Source organism: Amphiura filiformis, chromosome 5, assembly GCF_039555335.1.
Source record: "Amphiura filiformis chromosome 5, Afil_fr2py, whole genome shotgun sequence".
Taxonomy (NCBI): Eukaryota; Metazoa; Echinodermata; class Ophiuroidea; order Amphilepidida; family Amphiuridae; genus Amphiura; species Amphiura filiformis.
The window spans coordinates 10,802,888-10,826,469 of NC_092632.1; the positions used below are offsets into that span (position 1 = coordinate 10,802,888).

The following is a 23,582-nucleotide window of genomic DNA, read 5'->3' on the forward strand; positions in this document are numbered from 1 at the left end:
CGGATCGCAAAGATCGAGAGATATAAAGTTAATGAATATCAGTTTAACACCATGGATCATATGGGCGTCTTATATGAACGATTATGATAGCTAAGCAAAATGGCTGGGATACAGGTTGTATAAATACTACATGAATATTCATGAACTATACAGATTCCATTCTTCTCTAATAATAAAGATGTCAATCACTCTCCTTGACGACAGTTGCTTGGCGCTTGTAAACAAATCGAATAATAGTGCTTGACAAGAGCTAAAAAAATCGGATAAAAACACATTTTCACACATTTTTTCCGGATTTTTTTATTTCACATGATAAGTAGACATATTTTCTTACGTATAAGGTAATAATATATTTTTTCTGGAGGTAAAGCCCTTCAACACTTTGTTTAACCTTAAAGTGATTTAATTCGCCATTAGGGAATCCGCCAGGGCCTGACCCCGTTTTTTTTCTTTTTCTCTGCTTATGTATGTATGATTGCCTGGATTATCAATAAATCAAATCAAATCAATCAAAATACTCTCAGAAATAAATACATTCCATCGTTTTGTCTCAAAGGGATAAATACTTTTAAAATGAATAAGCTCTTCAATGCAAATAAATGGACATTAAGACTCGGCTATCTTTTGTAAAATAATTATGTAAACCTTTTCCAACAGTATTATACTACATTAGTAGTGAATGTAGTGATATGCATTTGTATTCTGTATTTTTATCTTTTGACTACATATCCGCATGTTATTGTTATTTTAATTGTACCTTACATGATTAATATGTTTGTTGAGGGCGCTTTGCTCTCCTTTTCTGTACACCCCTGGTGGGTTTAAGAATCGAGATAATAAAATAAACTTGTAAACTAAGAGTTCCTCTAGGCGTGAAGGAAGAACCGATCCTTCTGTCGAAACTGGTTTTATGAACTCTCCTGGTTGCCATATCCAGCCATGCTCTATCGGAGGAGGGACTTCAGGAATGGGGATGTGACCTATATAATTCCACTGTGCTACTCTATAATTTGCATGTTTGATATGCGAAATGAGTGACCTCTTGCAACGTGGTACCTTGATCTACCTTTGACTTTCTCGTGATAACGTCACCTTCACCCAGCATCTTCTTCAACATAAGGGCCCGAAACGAACATTCCTGAAGTCCCTTCTTCGATAGAGCATGGCTGGATAAGGCAAACAGAAGAGTTCGTAGAACCAGTTTGGACAGAAGGAGCTGTTCTTCCTTCACGCCTAGAGAAACTCTTAGTAGATATCACAGAGGAAACAGAGGAAGATGTTGATGCAGAAGAAGATGACACTGTCTACATGGAATCTGACTTCTCAGATATGGAGGACTCTGACAATGACGGGTAAAATGCTAGAAAGATGAGAAAATACTTAGGTGGAAAGGTGGACACCCGCTATAGAAAATGTCCATTCATTTATTTATGTCATGACTGATGTTAGCCTTTTCATTATATATTTATTGTTAACAGGTTTACATGTTTGCGAATAGAAAGCGTGGACACCCGCTATAGAAAAATGTCCATTTATCTATTCATGTCATTATTGACATATTGTTCAATTGTGAGAAAAGAATACTTGATAAAACTAGATAAAAATACATAATATGACCCGTTTTATAGTTTATTTGAATTTTGACCAAATTTACACCAACAATTGAAATTTAGGCGAAAATCAGGCTTTTTTTATGATTTTTTTGAAAATTTTGTATTTTGAACGAGCTAGCTTGAGGAATTATTCTGTCGCCAAAAGGATATTTCAAGAATTTTTCCCAACCCCATCCCTCCCAATGTCAAAACGAAATCTACGCCACTGTTAGTTCAAATCCGTATGATGTCGTTAAATTATTGCTCGATGAGAGTACATAATGGTGTTCTTGTTGCGCCGCATGGAAAGTCAAATGCTGCCTGTTGAAATTTGAAAGGAATACAATAATTATTATGATGAAATAAATGGGGAAATAAATCATCTTTGTATTTATTCATTAATGATTTAAGGTCTATACAATGATGGTGGTATTGGTATTATTCAACTCGATAGACACATGAATAAATTCAGAATCCATTCAGAGTTGAGGAATGCTCATTTGACATACATTATGAAAAATGGTCCTAATAGGTAATTTGGCATAAAGTATGCTATTATGGATCTAATAGATAAGCAATGTCAGACACCACAGCATTACGACAAAAGGGTAAATGATTAATTACCGTAATAACTTATGCCTTATGTTTGCTGTATAGCTCAACCCCCGGGGGGGGAGGGGTCACTCGATGTGGCCTGTACACCATCCGCGATAATGAAAACGCGTAAAAAGGGTAGTTTTTCGTGGGTATAAGCACGATACGCGCGTAACACGTTTAGGGTGTCAAAAACATGAAATATTGGAAAAAAAGGGTAGCAAAGTTGCTATTGCTAATACGCGGAAATGAAATTTAGGGTAGGAAATTTGATGCAAGGAATAAAATCCCTGTTTAGGGTGTGAAAACACCTGTTTAGGGTATTGTTTTAGCCAAGGGTTAAATCCTTGTTTAGGGTGCTTTTCAAAAAGGCCACAATGGGAGTGACCCCCGGGAGCTCAACACATTATACCCTACATCGGGAGGGGGAGGGGTATTCAAAAACATTTGTACGGGGATGTGCCACGCAGACTTTCGGATGCTGACTTTCTGTATATACCTACTTTTTGCTGTTTGTCTATCAGTATACCAACATTGAACAAAAAGCACCCAAATATCACCCAAATTTGTCAAATCTGTTGCTTTTAATGGTACTTTTACCCAAATGCGCCCAATTAGGCGTACTGCTCTTCGGTGAAAACCCACCCATCGATATTCAAAAATCGCAAAACCGTTGCAAATCCCCATATACCTTCAACCAGGGAGAACCCCCTGCGGGCCCTGTATACGCATACTGTCGCCATACAGACTATATCACGTTACTTACCCCGTTCTAGCCCGACGAGTAGGCTAGGGGCTTTTTTTCTAAGTTACAGACTATACTCAGCACAGACTATGATCATTGTCTCACATATGGCGCAAGAAAGACGAATCGCGAAAGTCCAGTGACCGCGCCGCCGCACAGCGTCATCATCCCTATATCTTCGTGTCAAAATTGCGGGCAAAATTGCCGTGATAGTACGGCGAATCCACTCGTTGTTCAACACTTACGCATGGCGATTTTGTTCGAGATAGGCCGAGCGACTCAGGCTAAGCATATCACTTGGACGATATGAGATACCGCACACGGATCAGTGGATACCGCAGCGTTTCTATTCATACACGTTTTTACGATCTGCGCATGCTCAGCACCCCATATGATGTTGCCATTACAAAAAATTCAATTTGTTGTCAGGTTTTGTTTTCAATACACTAACTGCAAGTTCAATATACTCAGCTGCGATTGCCATTTTCTTTCAACACATATATTTTATACTGCATTTTCACCGAAGTGTTTTTAAATCGTACGATAATAATGTGGTATATGCAACTGTTTGAGAATTATAATCATATGAAAAGAACAAGCATAGCCCATTCAGCTCAGATCCACGTGCTGTATAGCACTGACTATAGAATATTAAATCACAAGACTATAATACAATGCACCATAGTGAGACACTATACAACTTTCTTTATCTGCGTCAATAATAGAATATTGATTTAAATGGAATTGAATACATCTCTACATCTGAGTTTGTACTTACATCACTAAGCGATCTAGCGATCGGCTTATAGCCAATCAGATCAGAGATAGGACTCCTTTTTTTGCGTTCGGAAGCGAGATATACCTTATCAGTGGACTTCGGGTAGGCCTATATACGATATAAATGCGCCATTATAAATGCGCACGTGACATCTACAAGTCGCCATACCGTGTTCAACGATGTAAGGTACCCGGATGTACACAAACTCCACACGCAAAAGTATAGGCGAAAATATCAGGTTACTAGGTTGCAAGGAAAATTGTTCTTGCAAAATAAAATATTGGCAAAAGACGTAATTTGTTTAGGTCTTTTGGGAAAAAATGTATATCTTAATACGAAAAGTCAAAATTTTCAAATGATTATCGGGTTTTCCTCCCAGCTACATAAACTTTAAGTCTGATGATCGGTATACCCAATGATCGAAAGTGAGGGTATGCTGTGAAACTAGTAGTAACGGTTGCCTTTTCCAGAGGTCTATACTTTGAATTTGTTTCTTACGCTCACCTGTAATAGGTTTGAGCACTTTTAATTCCAAAGTTAGTCACCTGAAAAACAATACTTGTTATAAACTTTAAGTATATATCATTAGATTTATAAATTTTACTTTGAGGACTGTCAAATATCAATCTTTAATAATTTGCCATCAAATTTGTATTATATCGCGACTTAAAAATATTATTTGATATCAGAAGGACATTCTTCGTATTCAGAATGCAATTCGATATGTCTGATGTGCTCTCAGGCCCCACAAAATACTGTGCAAAGGTGGGTAACCGACCACTTAATTACCAATAAATTACAATTAATATTAATCATAATGAGGATAATGTTTTATATCATAATAAGAGAGTAGTGTCATGTTCACCTGTTTTGTGGAATAATGAACTTCTCATATAGCGTCATTAACAGTAACGGCTTTATGGTCACAGATGCATTTGGGATAACTTCTCAACACTGGACGAATGAAGTAATTTATTGGTGCAAGACCACTTTAAGATGAGCAATAATAATTTGCAAACAGAGTATCTTCATGCCGTAGAAATGAATGATGTAGCCAAAGTGGCTTCTGTACTACAATTGTCTCAACAAGAGGGTGTTAACTTGGATCATCAGAGGCCACTTATTAAAGCCATTGCATTGAAGCACATTGGTAAGTTCTATGAATGAACATCTAGGCACAAGGCAAGTATGATTTGATTTTCAAAGTTGCTTTTAGGAAGTATGATACAAATAAAATAACCGTCAAAAATACCTAGATATCTCTGCTATTGCCACCCAGGTAGGTTATAAACAGGGATTTTTTCGGTTTTGAAGGATAGTGTCCATGGTGTCGTAACATTTTTCTGATGATTAAGTTGTAAGTTACACAGTTACACTGAAAGAAAATTAGGCATAACACATATTTTGGTGTGAAAACATTACTCTTAGCTAGGCGTCATTCTTAATAAAGATGACGAAATATATTACTTTGACGGACAGTGTTTCACTGAAATCAGTGTATGGGATGCGGGGATATGAACGTTTGGACAGTATTTTTGTGGGACATGAGAGCACATCAGACATATCGAATTGCATTCTGAATACGAAGAATGTCCTTCTGATATCAAATAATAATAATAATTTTGATTTTTTAAAATTCGATTTTGAAGGTCTATTAAACTAGTGATGTTAGTAACTATGATCGTATCGGGAGAGGGGTGGTACATGCCTATTTGTTGTTAAGATGATCACAGAGGTGACCTTAACGCAAATCTTGTCCCTGTAAGGCCGACTACGTGCCGGGCCTTGACCAAGTCCAAAGAGCCGGGAATTAGGGCGGCCCACAGCGACAACGCTTGGTAAATAATTGCATTGTACAGCAGGGAAACTAAATCAATACCCGGGATCAAAACACAATGTATCTGCCCGTGTATCAGCTATGCACGATTTGATATTCAGACGATAAATCTTTGGATACCGGGGTAGAAAATGGTGAATATCTCCTGTAATTTTGGGTTTCTAAAGAAGCCAATTGTAAGGCTTGCACTTGAATATACGTGTTGAAAGAACATGATAGTCGTTAGCGAGCATATTGACAAACAACCGTGCGTTTTGAAATCAAAAACGGACAAAAATTCAGATTTTATATGTACAGAACAAAAAATGACAGCTGCCCTCAATCGTAAACACTCGGGTTACGGTACATAACACGGTACTAGCCACAATCAGACCACTGAACAAAATCTCCAACTGTTAAATCTCCAGCCTTCACCTAGTACTACCATACCATTGCATGTATACAGAACACTACAGAATCTTAACATCAGTAGTGTGAAACCAACAAGGAGAGGAAACAATGCATTCGATAAGCGACAACATCCTATCCCTACCATTATCACCAACAGAACTTCACAAAACAGATATGCTCAAACTGCCCGTGGAGTGAACATATCTAATTTAAAACCATTACCAAGATCCGATTCTGTGTCAGCTAAACTCAATGTTTGTCTGTGGAACATTCAATCTATTCGAAACAAATCTGATCAATTCTCTGATTATGTCCTAGAGCATGATATAGATATCATGTGTGTAACTGAAACCTGGTTACATGATGATGAGCATGTCATCATTGGTGAATGTACACCGCCCGGCTATACATTCTTAAGCTTTCCTGGACAGTCTGTTACTAGAGGAGGTGGTATAGCTGAGATCTAGTCCACGCAACACAACATATTTCGAACATGCCTATATCACTGACCATGTTGGTCGTCTGAACCTTGTTGTCATATATGGCCCCCTCCTTCAAAAACAAATCGGTTTAAGCAATCAGATTTCTTTGGTGAATTTGACAGTTTTATGGATGATATTGTGTTACTCCCAGGAAGGTTGCTCCTTGTAGGCGACTTTAATGTTCATTGGGAGGCACCGCATAGACCTGATGTTAAGGAGTATTCTAGCATCATTGCTTCTGCAAATCTTCATCAGTATGTGCCTGATCCAACTCACAGAGATGGCGGCATTATCGATCATGTACTGTGCTGCCCCGATGACAATTGTGTTAATTACAAATTTGTTCATGATCTACTGTATGTTCACCATTGTGTTCATTTCACACTAAACTTAGAAAAGCCGCCACCTCAGCGTGTCAAGCAAACTCTCAGAAATTTCAAAGCAATTGATAGCTTGGCATTTTCAAAAACTTTGACAGACCATCTTAATCCCATTCCTGATGTAAATAGTCCTGATGATCTTTACAGTTGGTACAACACGACCATAACTGGTTGTTTGGATGAACATGCTCCCGTTGAAACGCGTACTCGGACTATTAGAAACAGGAAACCATGGTACAATCAATCAATCCATTCTGCTCGTCAAGAACGTCATAGGGCCGAAAGAAAATGGCGGAAGTTTAGAACTGAGTCTGATCGCCAAAACTATGCGTCTGCCAGGAATAATGTGTCCAAATGTATTGTTGAAGCCAAACAATCACACTATTCTGATAAGCTATGTCATGCCAATGCAAAAACCATTTTTCACACTGTAAATAGCCTCCTAAACAATCAGGCCAAGCCATTGCCTGAGTGCCCATGGCGACTCAAGAGACTTGGGCAACAAATTTGCTCAGTTCTTCAAGAATAAGAATCCGTGATGAGCTTGAGTCAAATTGTACCAAAATTGATGCTTCCAAGTTCGTTGACAATTGCTCACCTTTCTGCAGACCTCTAATCGAGTTTCACCAAATGACTGAAGAAGAGGTCCACAATGTTATCTCAAGGGCATCCAATGCCTCATGCATCCTCGATCCTCAGCCAACCTGGCTCATGAAACATTATTTGGACGCATATTTACCTGCTCTGACAAGCATTGTTAATGCCTCTTTACAAACAGGGGTTTTCCCTACGGCGGCTCACAAAGCAATTGTAACACCACTGCTTAAGAAGCCATCCCTAGACAAAGACGAGTTTAAGAACTATAGGCCTGTCAGTAATTTAACTGTTACTGCAAAACTGATTGAGAAATGCGCTGCTTCGCAGCTTGTTGATGACATGAACAATAACAAGCTTTCAGACCCATTCCAGTCTGCTTACCGTCCCAAACATAGCACCGAAAGCGCTTTAATCAAAGTGAGTGACGTTATTTTCAGTGAGATTGATTCTAGGAGAGTTGTCTTTGTGGTGCTATTAGATCTAAGCTCCGCATTTGGTACTGTTGATCACACAATTCTCCTAAATCGTCTGCAGGACCGTTTTGCCATCACTGGTTCTGCACTGGAATGGGCCCAATCTTATCTGAAAGGTTGGAGTTCTGAAGTCAGCATCAGTGGTCACCTCTCCGACCCCATCTCAATGGATTTTGGTGTGCCACAAGGCTCCGTTCTGGGACCATTTTCTCCGCTTATACTGTTCCCATTGGTGAGATCATCCAGAAACATGGTATCAACTATCATATCTATGCAGATGAATGCCAGTTATATGCTTCTTTCAACCCTCGGATTCCTGGCGACGTGCTTAACACTCTTGACAAGATTTCAAGCTGCATCTCTGAAATCAGAGAATGGATGACTGTGAATTATTTAAAGCTTAATGATGCAAAAACTGAGTTTTTTGTTGCTGGCTCTATCTACAACATGAGAAATTTTCAGCTTAATGACATTACACTTGAAATTGGTTCATCGAAGATCACACCCTCCACGGTCATCAGAAATCTTGGCATCTACTTCGATAGTTCAATGTCACTCACCTCTCATATCGATAGTCTTCGTCGCTCGATCCTTTATCACATCAGGAACATCTGGAGAATCCGAAAATATATTGATTCTGACACATGCCATCATGTTGTCCGTGCGCTGGTCCTGTCACGTTTAGACTATTGCTCACTCACCTTTCATCTAAGAATATGATTCGCTTACAACGCTTACAGAACAAAGCCGCACAGGTCATATATGCCTTAGGTCGCTGGACTGAAGCTGCACCCTTAATCACACAACTGCACTGGCTTCCTATAGCACAAAGAGTAACTTTCAAGATCTTGCTCTATGTATACAAGGCATTAAATGACCAATCGCCAGCTTACATAACTCAATTGTTCTCTTATTATGTTCCCGGCCGCCCTCTCAGATCTTCAAATGATCCTTCACGCCTGGTAGTTCATAGATACAACTCTGTTGCTGGAGAACGCAGATTCATTGCTACTGCTGCCAAAGCCTGGAACAATCTGCCACTTCACATCAGGGGTGCAACATCCACAAACACTTTCAAGAAACTGTTAAAAACTCATTTATTCTGAACTTTTGTTTGTTTATCTTGTTTTACTGCTTTGTTGTTTTTGTAAACGCAATGTTGCCTTGCGGCGAATTGCGTCCTAAATATCTTTTGTATGTATGTATGTAAAATGGCCATGCGTGGCTGTTGAAGAACAAGTGGATTCGATCTACCGTCATGGCGATTTCTGCCATGAAGATATCGGGGCGATGACACTGTGCGGCCCAGACTATACTGTTACTCTATACTGTATGAAGGGAAAAATCAAAACACTCAAATCATCATGTAATCATGAATTTCTAGATTAACATTTCAAAAGAGTTTGAATTTTTGTCATTGTACTATAATAAACATTATTCTTCACAGGCTTAGCTCCTATGGCCATATATATATACTTTTACGTACACACACCCCACATATAGCCATATGTACGAGGGTGGGTCAGTATGTAATAAGAGTTGACTTGTGACGTCATATATGGATTGTTTTCATGGCATTTCTCAATGATGATCACATAAACACTGTACCTTTGTCTTTCAAACAACACATGTAAAAACTACATCACACACATGATTACGTAACATCATTAGCATAAAGTCAATAGACTATGGACACTGCCAAATCACGCAAAAAGGCGGGCCTTTTAAAATACAGCAAAAGCACGTGTTTGAAATGTCCAAGAACAGCAAAAGTACAAGGTGAATATGACTAATAATAAACACTAGGTCCTCAGTTCGCTTTTGGTAAAATATGAGCTTTGCCATTAAACTAAACTTGGGAAGAAATGGGACGTCTGGGAACTTCAACAACTGCACAAAGTTAAAGCAGTTATCAGTGCAAATCAAACAACAATCTGAGCATGCGTAGGTGGGATGACCGATACAACATGCTAAAATTGCACGAAAATTGCAAAATTCCATGTAAATAGGGCCTAAAATATTACAAAATGCTATGAAAATTTTAATTTTAATATTCATATGAATTTTTATGAATGATCTCAACCTCAAATGAACAGAAAAGTTTTTAAAATAAATTTCTCATTCAAACGATGGCCTCTCTCTCTGTACCACTACTTTTTGTATAAATGTAATAATAATAGTAGAATTACAGTTATATTTTAATCACGGATTCAAATATCTTCTAGGGAGACTCCCGTTTAATGTTTGGGGATTAGTCAACAGAACTGGCAAGAAAACTTAAATTTCCACGTTTGCTATTGTTGGCAATATCAAAATGTTTATAGAAAGAAAAGCCTTGTTTTTGTCAAAAATAAAACATATTTGACCACGCATTTTAAATAAACTAAAACCTTTACAGCCCAACAAGCATGGTTTAATGAACTGGAAGTTTGTGTTCTATGACTGTTCCAAAAGGCAGCATTCTTCATACTTTAATTCCCGAGAAAATATAAAATATACAACAATACCTCATTTCAGCCTCTTATTTCCCTTAACAAAAACGACTCATTTTCAGCAGGTGACTCTAGACCAATGATTTTATGCTAATGCTGTTACGTAATAATGTGTGTGATATAATTTTTATATGTGTTGTTTGAAAGACAAAGGTACAATGTTTATGTAATCATTGAGAAATATCATGAAAACAATTCACATATAGCGTCACAAGTTAACTCTTATTACATACTGACCGACCCTCGTATACGTACACACCCCACACATCTTCCACACATTAAATGCGATTGCTTTCATTTAAAAATGTCCGAGGTAATTGTAGACTCCAGTCCTCCCCTATCCTAAACTAAACTGATGGGGGGCTCATTCTTGATGGATAATGATTTGTTAATTCAAAATCATCTTGGACAAAGTGGACAATATTTTTTTATAAAACCTTTCTAAAACGTTTTAATGAACTTTATATAACCCAACATTTAAATGTTATTACATGTAAAACGTTTTGACCAAATCCCAAACACATTCATAACGTTTTTAAAAACACTTACTAACGTTTGAAAAACACTTTACTAACGTTTGAAAAACTTTTTTATGTTTGCTGGTATGTTACATTTTCAGAACTGACGTCGTTGTTATTGGAGCATGGTGCCCAATCAGATGATGTGATGTTTCACGGTATAGGTACAGGGTGTGGCATCATGATGACACTGATATGTGAACATTTCAAATCAATATCACAGGTTAGAAACTTCTACTTCAGTTTGCTCCTGTCCTTTTTCTTTGGATTTGGATACTAATTGGAAGAATAAGGAAGGTGTATACCAGGATAAGGGAAATAAAAGAATCTAGTACACCATTGAGTAAGATTGAGAAATACGCACTTCCCAAATGTTTAAAGCTCGATGTGACGCCATATAGCATTAAACACGTCGTGGAACCAAATAATAATCACCGAGTCTACAATAAAGAAACGCAACAATCTGAACGAAACGGATTAGCTAAGGAGTAATGTAATTTTTAACGAGGTTCGGTCAGTAATATATATGATTGTAATGAGAGTTGACATTTGACCACATAAAGACTGTACCTTTGTCTTTATGTAAATATAAACCATATACTTGATACGTAACAGCGTTAGCATAAAACCAATAGACTAGGGACACCGTCAAAAACACAAAAAGCCGGGTCTTTTAAATTACAGCAAGGGCATGTGTTAAAAACGTTCGAAAACAACAAAAGTACGTGGTGTATATGGCTAATTTTGGGCACGAATAAACACATCTTGGGTCTGCCTTTGGTAAAATCTGAGACTTGCCATTAAACTTGGGTGGAAATGGGACGTCTTTGAACTTCAACTACTTTAGGACTTGAAAGGAAGCAACATTATTCTGCAAAAATGGCGAAAATGAAAAAGCAGTTATTATGACATTAATTAAAGTCCTGCCTGTTTTTTTCACCAGGAGTCACTCCATACAGCATTAGAGACAGTATCGACGACTGACAATTTCCGACCTGTGTCGAGTCCACTGATGTATGCTTCCAGGAAAAACTCTCACGAAGTTGTTAAGGTACCAGCAGATTCATCAAGAAAAGATTGCAACATAAGTATTGAAATTTTATTCATACTTGAAAAGCTTACTAACATTGCTACTAACTGAAAAAAACCCAACAACCAATAATCTGAAAAGGTATTACAGATCGCGGGCTTAAGGATGAGACATAGTCCGACGTTTTTGCGTTTGTGTGTTCAGTGGCGTACCGTGGCCGCCCCAACCCCGGGGGGCTGAAGAAGAAACAATTTTGCCGCCCCTTCCATAACAGCCCGAAAAGGTTGACTCAAATTTTTTCACGGTCGTTTCAAAAGTGAAGAGCAAAAAAAAAAAAAAAAAAAAAAAGGAAAGGCGCTAGCGTCCCAAAAGCAACCTTTTTCAAATTTTTATGCTTTTTCAATTTTTGGCGCCCTTTTTTCTTTGCTAATTCGTTTTGCCACCCCCTTCGTTTTTGCCGCCCGGTTTTTTGCCGCCCTTCTTCTTCCGCCGCCCCTACGTTTTTGCCGCCCCCTACTTTGACCCCGGGGGGCTGGCGCCCCAAAGCCACCCACAAAATACGCGCATGGTGTTTTTGCGTAAGATTGATAAGATTATCTACCACCAGGAATGCATGGATAACAATACAATCACCTGTTATGAATACCTCCAGCATGTCCATCTATAGCAAGTGGCTATCTGCTAGGAGGACACTCCAGTCTATCCTCCAGAAGACGACCAGCGACCGGGATGAGGACATCGTGAACACACCATTTTGAACTAAACTACACAAATCTACACACGCCCCTACCTAGACTGGCCCCCAGTCTCGGTTCGGTTCCATCTCTGGATAATGTAACAATAAATAATTACGTAATGCCCTATGAAAAAAATGCCAACTCCCCCCCTTATTTTCTTCAATACCAAAACCCCATTCCTCTTCATCCACAAATCGACGCCACTAATTACACCCACCACAGTCAACCATGCAGCAATATAGAAATATACTCGTATTATAAGTGAACGCGAAAGTCCATTGAGCGCTGATTCCGTGTATTGGGTCGATTTTTAATGCTATGTAATCTACATTACCAGTCGTTCTCCACGGACCCGAGGGAGGGTCTAGCCCCTACCCACCACCATACATACTCGTACACACGTTATTGGGTAATATTTACTGCATAGTTCATATTATATAATTTAATACTTCTTTTCAGACCTTACTACAATACGGTGCCGAATTGCCAGATCTGCAGAGTATCTTAGATCACTGCAGAGGAGATGCGTATGAACAATATTTAACCTGCTACAGCTGGCATCAGGCTATTTCAAGTGAAGCATATCTTCTGTATGCATCTAAGGACCCCATTCAAGCAGCTATCGATGCAGGGAAAGCTATTCTTAAGAACAAATCTGCACAGCAAAATCATCTCCAGTCAAACTATGAGGAACTGATAACAAAACTTGATTTGTTTGTTACAAAATTCTTTGCCATGGCCAGTTCAGAGCACGAGATCGGAGCATTAGTGTGGAATAGCGAAGATAATTTCAACGATGAGAATTTCGCTCAAGTTGGTGTTCTACCACAAAGGATACGTGACTCACTTGATCTGAAATATAAACAGGTACGTACGTATATGCAGGGCTTAGTATAGAGGCAGAATATGGAACCCCGTGGGACTAACGAGAGGGAGAAGGTTTGAAGATGTTTTTTTCTACTTTCGAGGTTGCTGAATAAGAATTTTTGGGTCCAACCTCTGGGAAAAGCGAGGTCTCCCGCTAGAGGGCGGTTTTCGAAATGGCCACCAAAATACCATTAAATGGCATCGAAGAGCCCTAGAATAGTAATACTGATGGGATATATCGACTGAACTTTGTAATTTTGAGGATGCTAAATAATAACATCTGGGTTCAACCTCGGGGACATGTGGGGAACTCACGCTAGAGGGCGTTTTTCAAAATGGCCTCGAAAATTTTGAGAAAGCAGCACCATTTCTGTGCGAGGATTTTATACGCAAGGATATATAAATGCAAGTGTAGAATGGACTTCGCTGAATAGTGATTTTTGCAGGATAAGCAATCAAAGAGATATACATCAGCCGTCCAGAACATTGCAATAGAATGCTATGATCACCAAGAAGAAGGCTGCTGGTTAAGTACTGATTAGTTAGAACTGTGATTGTGTGACTATGTTATGTTGTGCAATTGTTGTCATGTACCAATCATATTTTACTATCAATTAAAGACTTAGATTTTGTTAACTTTAATCAAACAGTGTATTTTTGTTCTCCATTCGTGTAAATTCGGGTAAAAGGTGATTTTGGCCTTGAGTCATTAAGGCTCGTAACAATAGTCTATTAATGGGATCGATCGACTGAATTGACATCGACTGCTGGATGACAATTTTGGGGTCCAATCTCGGGGAAATGTGGGAAACACCTGCTAGAGAGCGGTTTTTAAAACGACAGCAGAGATACAATCAAGTGGCATTCTATTGCGGCTTGAATAATCTGCTAATGGGATAATTTGACGGAACTTTTATTTTTTTAAACACTAATATTACCATGTTTCCTGTAAATACACAGTACTAATCAATTACTAAGGCCAGCATTAAACTATATAAATAATAGATGTAAAATGAAAGCGAAATTGCACCCTTTTAAAAGGATAAAACGGGGGAAAATTAATACTAATTTGAAAATTAAAGATATAAAACTATAATGTTTGACAAATGAGTCGGGTCATTATTCACAATGATTATTATGACACCAATTACTGCTAATTTGGTATTACTAAGCTTCTAAATTCGTTGACCTGTGAATCGGCCGATATTGTATCACAGGCCGAAGATGAGCCAAACCTCTGACGGATCTTCTTGATCGCTTAATAATAGGCCCCTGCCAAAGCCTCCCTTGTTGGGTTGGCGCTCCTGTACAGGTGACCACTCAAAAACACTGTCTGTATTATTGTCTACTTTGTGCTGGATATAATGTGAACTGAGATTTGAAAATTATATCACTAGATAGCTGCTGTCTTCTAGATTCTGCTGGACATTTTGATACCTTTGGATGCTATACTTTTTGAATATTTGCTGAAAGTTTTAAATTTATGAATCTTCAATTTTGTTTGTGCACTGTTCTACTATGGTTACACACACACATCACAACATCCTGTTGAGTCATCCATGACTTTCACTGTTGACCATCCTAATCAATATTTCTTCTATTGTGGTGGATCAATAAAATCATCATTTGACAATGGAAGTGCTTATCTTGGTTATCATCCTGTCTGGGCTTGTATGCCCTATGATAGGCCCTAACATGGATACTATGGAACTTGAACCTGTTTACAGCCTATGTAATATACCTTGTTGTAATCAGAAAGTGGTACATCATCTCAAGTTTCTAGCTGCTCGCATTGCTTATAACTCAAATTCTACAGCAACTTTTCAACTAAGTCTTTTAGTTTCTGGTGATGTTAATCCAAACCCCGGACCTGATAATGTGAATCAAAACACTGCTGATGTTAAACTCTGCCAACATAAAATTGTTTATAATCGGGAACAACTACTTTCATTTAATTCGACTACTACTACATGTTCTTTGCCCAAGACTATTCTGAACTTGATTGATACTATTGGAATCCAACCTCGTCCACCTCGAAGATCTCACCGGGGTAAGCGAGGAAGGAGAAGAAATAGACCAATCCCAGCTACAACATCTGAAGCTGCTAATACTGTTGATCAACCCACTAATTCATCACAATCTCATAAGTCTGCTTGTTCAAACTTTGCTCTATGGAATGCCAGATCTATCAGATCTAAGACAGTAATGATCTCGGACTTAATTATTACTAATCGTATTGATATTCTCGCCATAACTGAGACTTGGCTTGATGGTGATCATCGTGATAATCACGCCATCGCTGATCTTACTTCAACTCTACCGGACTATCAATTACATCATGTCCCTCGCCAAAACAGAACTGGTGGTGGTATATTGGTATTTCTTCGAAAAAACTTCGATGTGCGTGTAAATGAAACAACCCCGTTTTTGTCCTTTGAATATATTGATCTTTCAATATCTGCTAATGATCAAAAACCTCTTCGTCTCATTGTCATCTATCGGCCACAACGATTTCAAAATAAACAATCAACTACAAGTACATTTATGAGCGAATTTTCTTAATTTCTCGAACTTGTTTCCTGTATTCCTGGATATGTAATGATATCGGGAGATTTTAATTTCCATGTTGATATTTTATCTGATCGTGAAGCTACAATGTTCTTGGATATTATTACATCCGCCTCCATGAAGCAACATATCACTTTCCCAACGCATCGAGATGGACATACCTTGGATTTAATTTTGACTCGTGAATCTGTTAACTTTGCGTCTGATTTTTCTCCTACTGGCTATCTACCTTCTGATCACGCTGCTGTCAAATGTTTACTAGATATTGGTAGACCTGATCCAGTGAAGATGGAAATAAAGATGCGCAAACTTCGTGATATAGACCTAGACGCCTTCCGTAGTGATATCTTAAACTCATCATTACATTTGTCACCTGCTTCGGATCTGGATCAATTAGTAACACAATATGATTATGTTCTGTGTAATTTACAAGACAAACATGCCCCTCTTATAACTCGGAAAATAACTTGTCGGCCGCACGCACCTTGGTATAATGAGGAGTTACGCAAAGTGAAACAACAAGTGCGTCGCTGTGAACGCCGCTGGCATTCTACTAAACTGGAAATTTCATAGACAGATCTTCAAAGAAGAGTCTAATCGTTATCACCAACTTATTAAACACGCCAAGCGAGATTATCATGTTATGCAATTGGAAGGATGCGACTCTCGCCAGCTGTTTAAAAAGGTTGACAGTTTATGTACCCCTAAATCTACAAAGGTTCTACCTGCCGACACATCCAATGTTCCACTTGTTGACCGGTTCTCAAGTTACTTTGTTGACAAAATCAAGCATATCAGTGAGGAATTTAAGAACTTGCCTTCTACTACTGCTATTTCAACAGATATTTGTGAATCTACTACAGCCATCTTCTCTGGATTTAAACCTCTTTCTGAGGAAGATGTTAGGAACATCATCATGAAATCCCCCTCTTCGACATGTGGACTTGATCCAATACCGACTTGGCTCCTTAAAAAATGTCTCGATGAAATTGCTCCAATCATCACCAAAATTGTGAATTTATCACTCAACAATGGAAAATTTCCAGACGATTTAAAACATGCTCAAATTGTTCCTCTGATCAAGAAACCTGGTTTAGATCCGGAGACACTAAAAAATTACCGGCCTGTTGCAAATTTAAAGTTTCTTTCAAAGACCATCGAACGTGCATGTACTTCACAGATACAAAGTTACCTTCTTGAGAACAATTTAAATGGCAAAATGCAAAGTGCTTATAGATCTAATCACAGCACAGAGACTGCATTGTTACGTGTCTTCAATGACTTGTTACTTGCTGCAGATAAGGGCCAGGAGGCCGTTCTGATTCTTTTGGATTATTCAGCAGCATTTGACACTATTAATCACGACATTTTATTCCAACGTCTCTCTGATAAGTACGGCATAACTGGATCTGCTCTAAATTGGTTCCAGTCATATTTTACAAATCGTTCTCAGTCGATAGTTATTGATGGCAAGGAATCTTCTGTTCATGTTCTTGATGAGGGTGTACCTCAAGGTTCTGTTATTGGTCCTTTAGGTTTCACAATGTACTCATCCCCTTTGGAAAGCATAATTGATGCTCACGGAATTAGTAGAATGATCTATGCAGATGACACACAGGTTTATGTTATTTTGAAAGATGATAAATCATCAGCTACAATTTCAGGATTGGAACTATGTGTTAGGGAAATTAAAAACTGGTCTACTGCTAATCATCTAAAGTTAAATCAAGACAAAACTGAAGTTCTTCATATTACATCACGCTTCAGATCCAGTGATAGTATTCCAACTGTGTGTATCGGCGATGCTCAGATTGAACCATCTTTAAATGCGCGCAATCTTGGTGTTCTGTTTGAAAATGATTTAAACATGGCATCTCATATAAATAATATTTGTCGATCTGCCTCTCATGCTCTTTACAAAATTAGCAGAATTCGTCAATATCTTGATCAACATACTACAGAAAAACTTGTTCATGCCTTCGTAACGTGTCGTTTGGATAATAACAACGGTTTACTTTATGGTCTTCCTGATTCACAAATATCTAAGCTTCAACGCATTCAGAACTCAGCCGCCAGACTTGTAACACTTACAAAATCTCGTGATCATATATCTCCAATTCTCCGCGAACTACACTGGCTACCTATCAAATCCCGCATAACGTATAAGATTCTTCTTGTTACCTACAAATCTCTTCATGGACTTGCACCTCTTTATTTACAAGAACTTCTTCATGAATATAAGCCTACACGCAATCTTCGCTCTACTTCTCAATTTCTTCTTGTAACTCCACCAGTGTCAACTCAATCTTATGGTCAACGTTCATTTTCTTCTGCTGCAGCTGAGCTCTGGAACAATCTTCCTTATAATATTAAAATATCTAAGACTGTTGATCAATTCAAATGCTTTGTGAAAACATACTTGTTTAATGTTAAAAATGTTTAATGCTTCATTTCTATATCATGCCTGTAACCATGGTTACATTTTGTATTGCGCTTTATAAGCATGGTTTTATTATTATATTATTATTAAGTGAGGGCTCCTCCCGTTTGACGTCATTAGCTTCCATGGCTCCTCTGTCAAACCATCTGCTTTCGCGATCCAAAAGTGCAACTTTTTCTGAAAGCACCATTTTTGGAAAATGTGATTATATTTGACCAAACAAATTCGTCGGTCGCAACACATACCGGGTAGTGGCGTACGTGAAGGACAAAATACGTTTCCGAGCAAATCGTTTTTGAGGGTTATGCTACTAGTAACAGAGTCGATACGTCTCCCCTATAATCTCTCAGTGTCCCGATTTCATTTGAAATTGTAGTTTAAGGTTCAAACTATTAAACTGTATCGTTAATAGTTAACAAGGAATAACTATTATATGATAATAGCTAGCTCCAAACCTATACGCCACTATGTGAAACGGAACATTTTGAAAATCACTCTACGCCATTATGTGTTGCGACCGACGAATTGTTTTTGGAAATGGGACAACTTTGGGAGGGTAGCAATAGGATTCTTCTATTCACAGCTTTTTGAATTTTTCAAATCAACAAAATGTACCTCAAGTTATGCAAAGAAATGTTTTGTAATTTTAGGGGGTATTTCTTTTGAACCCTGAATCTCCTTGTCGCTGACTAATGACTATTAATCTTATTATCGCAGTTTATCTCCAGCACTGCATGCACACATTTTGTTCTTGATCAATGGTACGTGAAGTGGAAGGAGCTTTCTATTCTACGTTTTACTCTCTGGACTGCGATGGTTATCATCTTTCAACCGGTTCTGTGTCTTACATACATGTTCCGCCCTTTCAAGTGGCATCGACAAATAATGAAAACACCGTAAGTAACATTTAATATTGCAACTCACGTCACTCATGAACAAAACCTGCTTAAACTGTGAAAGAATGTAGATGTATGAAGACTTAAAGTTATGTTATGATGTTATGACTCGAGATCAAAAGAAACTGTCGATTTATTATCACAATTTTGAAGAGCACCATTATGCGTTATGACCTGTATATTTTGACCAAACCATAACCACCTGTCAGGTTGGTTATTTTCCTTGTCAATTGGTGGCGCACGGTAAAGAAATCTCAATTTTTGAGAGCCGAACTAGAAAACCTGTTTAATACGTCATTGGCGTATCCTTTAAAAAGTACTTTAAAGTTATTCTATAAACTTGTCGTAAAAAATATGAGCCCACCGGGGGTAAAATTTCCAAACGGTTCGCCAAAAATTGCTTGCCCCCCCCACTCGGCCCGCCAAAAATTTTGCCCCCCCCTCTCGGCCCGCCAAAAATGCGTTGCCCCCCCCTGAACATGCCAAATTTTTGGGATCCCAATTTGCAAACCTTAAATGGTCAAGATGTATGTTGAGAGCGCAGCGAGGAGGAAAATTTGCATATTAAAGCGTTTCCGTACTATTTTCCTAAGCCTCTTTAGAGCGTTTTTATTAAAAAGGCGCCCCGTGAATGTGTGTCAAAAATCGCTTGCCCCCTCTCGGCTTGCCAAAAATTGCTTGCCCCCCCTTTCGGCTCGCCAAAAATTTCTTGCCCCCCAATTTTAGCCTCCCCTCAGGGCTCATAATTATTGCACAGCCCGAAGTTCCATAATAACTGTTTCACGTTCTCGGTAAATCGCTGAAAATCGCCTTTTTAACGGATGTCAGACAGGTGGTGTGCGGCCCGAATTTTTATAATAAAGTTTTCTCTTATCGGCTGTGTAATTGAATGGGATTATTTTGATTTTTAAACGCTTACAATATCACAAACCAAACAAGTATGTTGATAAACAATATGAATACAAGCTAAAACCGTTGAGTTGGGATCAATAATGAACCCGGCCTTCAAATTAATTACAGTACAAATTCAAATATTACTGGGCAAGAGTTGATATGAGCCGTGTTGGTTAGGCTCCGATCACTCAGTGTGCAAATTGAACAGTGATCACGGCAGCTGCGAAATTACGGTTGAGCATATGACAAGTAATATACACCATTATTGAAAAAGCCAACAGGCCTATCGCACACCGACATCGCCTGGTAAATAATTACATTGTACAGCAGAGAAACTAAAATCAATACCCGGGATCGATACACGTGTATGTGTTATGCACGATTTGGTATTCAGACGATAAATTTTTGGATGCCGGGGTAGAAAATGATGAATACCTCCCGTAAGTTTTGCTTTCTAAAGAAGCCGATTTTAAGGCTTGCACTTGAATACTAGTATATGCGTTGATAGAACATGATAGTCGTTAGCTAGCGTATTGACAAACAACCGTGCGTTTTGAAATCAAAACCTGACAAAAATTCAGATTAATATGTGCTGAACAGAAAAAATGACAGCTGTCCACATTCGTAAACAATCGTAAACAAGCGCAATGTGGGCCATTGGTGGAGGCAGTCTAATGCAGATGACGTACCAGGCTCACTGAGATCTACAGAAGTCCAGTCACCGGGCTATTGTAGTCTTAGTCGGATGTCCCTCGGCCCATTATGCGTCTCAAAACTATTAAACAGGTCGGAAGAAAATGCGTGGCTATTGATGAACAAGTGGACCCGATCTACCATCATGGCGATTTCTAATTCTGCCATGAAGATATCAGGGCGATGACGTTGTGCACCGCTCTAGGTTTTCCAGTGATATCAGTTTTAAAAAAATCAAGACACTCGGCTATTTACCGAGGAACCAGTCTTCTCTTTTATTGGACGTGCAATACGAGTTATTCCTGTAAATCATGCCGCACACTACCTGCCATAAGCAGTAAAATAACGCTTTAGTAGGTACAAAATTTTCTTTTACACACCCACCATGCATTTATGACCTATCGTAGTATCGAAACGATTATAGATGGTCAGATATATCGGGAACTGCAGGTATTCAACCCATTGACTTGTATTGACAACACCGTAAAGCTTCACCTATAAATGGCTCATGTGTACTCCTTGAAATTTCGCGTACAAATGAGCTCCCTATGAAAATCTTCAATTTTTTTAAAAACTCTGATTATGATAATTATATTGGTGCTTTATTCTTTCAATACAGTTTCGTTCGTTTTCTGGTGCATTGGGTGTCTCGCATCTACTTCTTATGCTTCATTGTGTACACAACTGTTGTGACATCAAGCGCCAACAGCGTCACTGGCGACACATTCGAACGCACCAACCAGTGTTTTGAATATTTAACTAGTCCTCCGTCAGCTGTTAAAATTATTGTTTATATCTGGATATTAGGTATGTCATCACTGCCGACTAAGAAAAATAAAATACAGCACCGAATTTTAGAGATTAAGAAAAGTTATCATGATTTGACAAATGAAACATAGCTATCGAGCAATAAGGCCAAATAAAAAAACAACAAGTTTGTTTCCCGTAGAGCGCGCATTTCGTTTTTGACGGCTTATTTTGCACATTAGATATTTTTTATTCTTTCAAAAAAAAAAAAAAAAAAAAAAAAACAATCCAGGAAAAATCGCAAAAATAATGTTAAACACCACTGGGTAAACATCAAATGTTACACAACAAATGAGCGTAGTGCAAAAACAAAACGGATGGTGTTGCTTATTATATCCAAACCCAAGCCCATGTGTGTGAATTGTGCATCTTTTGTGTCATTAAGCTGCATTGACTGAATCCGCCCAATACTCCTCTGCCGTGAGTGTAAAATAGTAGCAACACAGCAAGAAATATGGCGCTGATGTTATCAAAAGTTTTCGTTTATTTTTGCTGATTTTTTTAAACATTTATTGCACGACCACGGCTGTTTGATGTATATTGAATTGGCTTCATTATTAACTAAATGCAAACTATAGATGGCTCTATTTATCCTAAATCATATGTCTTTATTTGCAAGGGTTAGGAGATTCATACCGCCATTAAAACAGGTGGAATAGGTGAAACAAGCAACAAGGAAATTTTATAAACTTATTTTATCAAACAATAAAAGGAATTATTTGTATTAAAAGCTTGAAAGGGTAATTTCCATTAACTAAATAGTGCCACCAATTTTTGCATTAATATATATATTTTTATATATTTTATATCCGAAAAAGCTTTAAAAAATACTATAAAAGTGAATAATTTTGTAAAAGAGGGGAAATTAAAGTTGAGAACGACTCAAAAGCATCTGTATACTTGAGCACGATATCACTTATAGCTGTTTAAAGATGAAGCCCCACTTTTGGTCTAAGTCCCTTAGGGAATTAATCAAGGTTAAAATGTATCCATGTAAATTCTGTTCTGTCTGTCATCAAAGTAACAGGTGTAAGTCAGTTCTTCACAGAAGAACTGGCCAGGCGGGGCTTCCTCTTTAAGCCTAAAATTTGGTTATACATGATGTTTTGTTTGAAAAAACTCGGGGAAAACTAATAAATGATCCCATCAAACAACCGTGCGACATAGATCAGCTGTAGATATCTTTGCTAAACGAATTAATCTGCAAGAAATATTTTGTACATAAACATTATGTAGCCAGAGTATTCCAGTGATATAAAAATCTCAACTTTTTATTTTTTGAGAAAAGTGGGGGGGATGAGGCTGTGAATCACGAAATGCCCTTTTAAGATGAGTGGTAAATAATTCTATATCGACGGTAAAGTGTGCTTTTGTGTGTATGCGACAACTCGAGCACACTCTTGGGTGGTATTATAACAAAAGGTACCTCTCGCTCGTGTAGGCGCTTTCACGTGACTTTCGTTTGATCACTTATTGACAGTAGCCTGCCTATATAACGTTAATACACTGTCAGGTCAGTTACCTGTTTAATGGCGGAAGCCCTTTGTCCCGAACAAAAGGTACCTCTCGATGAATAGCTTGGCGGATATGAATGACTCTCGTATAAATATATACGATAAAAGAATTAGGATTGGGCTATGTCTAATTTGGCAAAACAAAAACAGGATAATATGGTTTTATTGCCAAACATTTGGTGCTGCATTTTTCTTCTTCTCTTTTTTTTTCATCGGTCCTTTATATTATGATATCCCTTCTGCTTTCTACCTTTGTTT

The 23,582-nt window shown here is 38.2% G+C and overlaps 1 protein-coding gene across 1 annotated transcript in view; it reads left to right on the plus strand.

Moving 5' to 3' along the window:
• Positions 1-4,661: 4,661 nt before the first annotated feature.
• The window catches only part of LOC140151998 (transient-receptor-potential-like protein), a 39,206-nt gene continuing 20,285 nt past the window's right edge, over positions 4,662-23,582 (plus strand). Inside the window, exons 1-6 of the mRNA XM_072174299.1 lie at positions 4,662-4,859; positions 10,980-11,101; positions 11,822-11,929; positions 13,105-13,512; positions 19,238-19,416; positions 21,623-21,810. Of these exons, the coding sequence (XP_072030400.1) occupies positions 4,706-4,859; positions 10,980-11,101; positions 11,822-11,929; positions 13,105-13,512; positions 19,238-19,416; positions 21,623-21,810 (1,159 nt within the window). The 5' untranslated portion in view covers positions 4,662-4,705. The remainder of the gene's footprint in view (positions 4,860-10,979; positions 11,102-11,821; positions 11,930-13,104; positions 13,513-19,237; positions 19,417-21,622; positions 21,811-23,582) is intronic.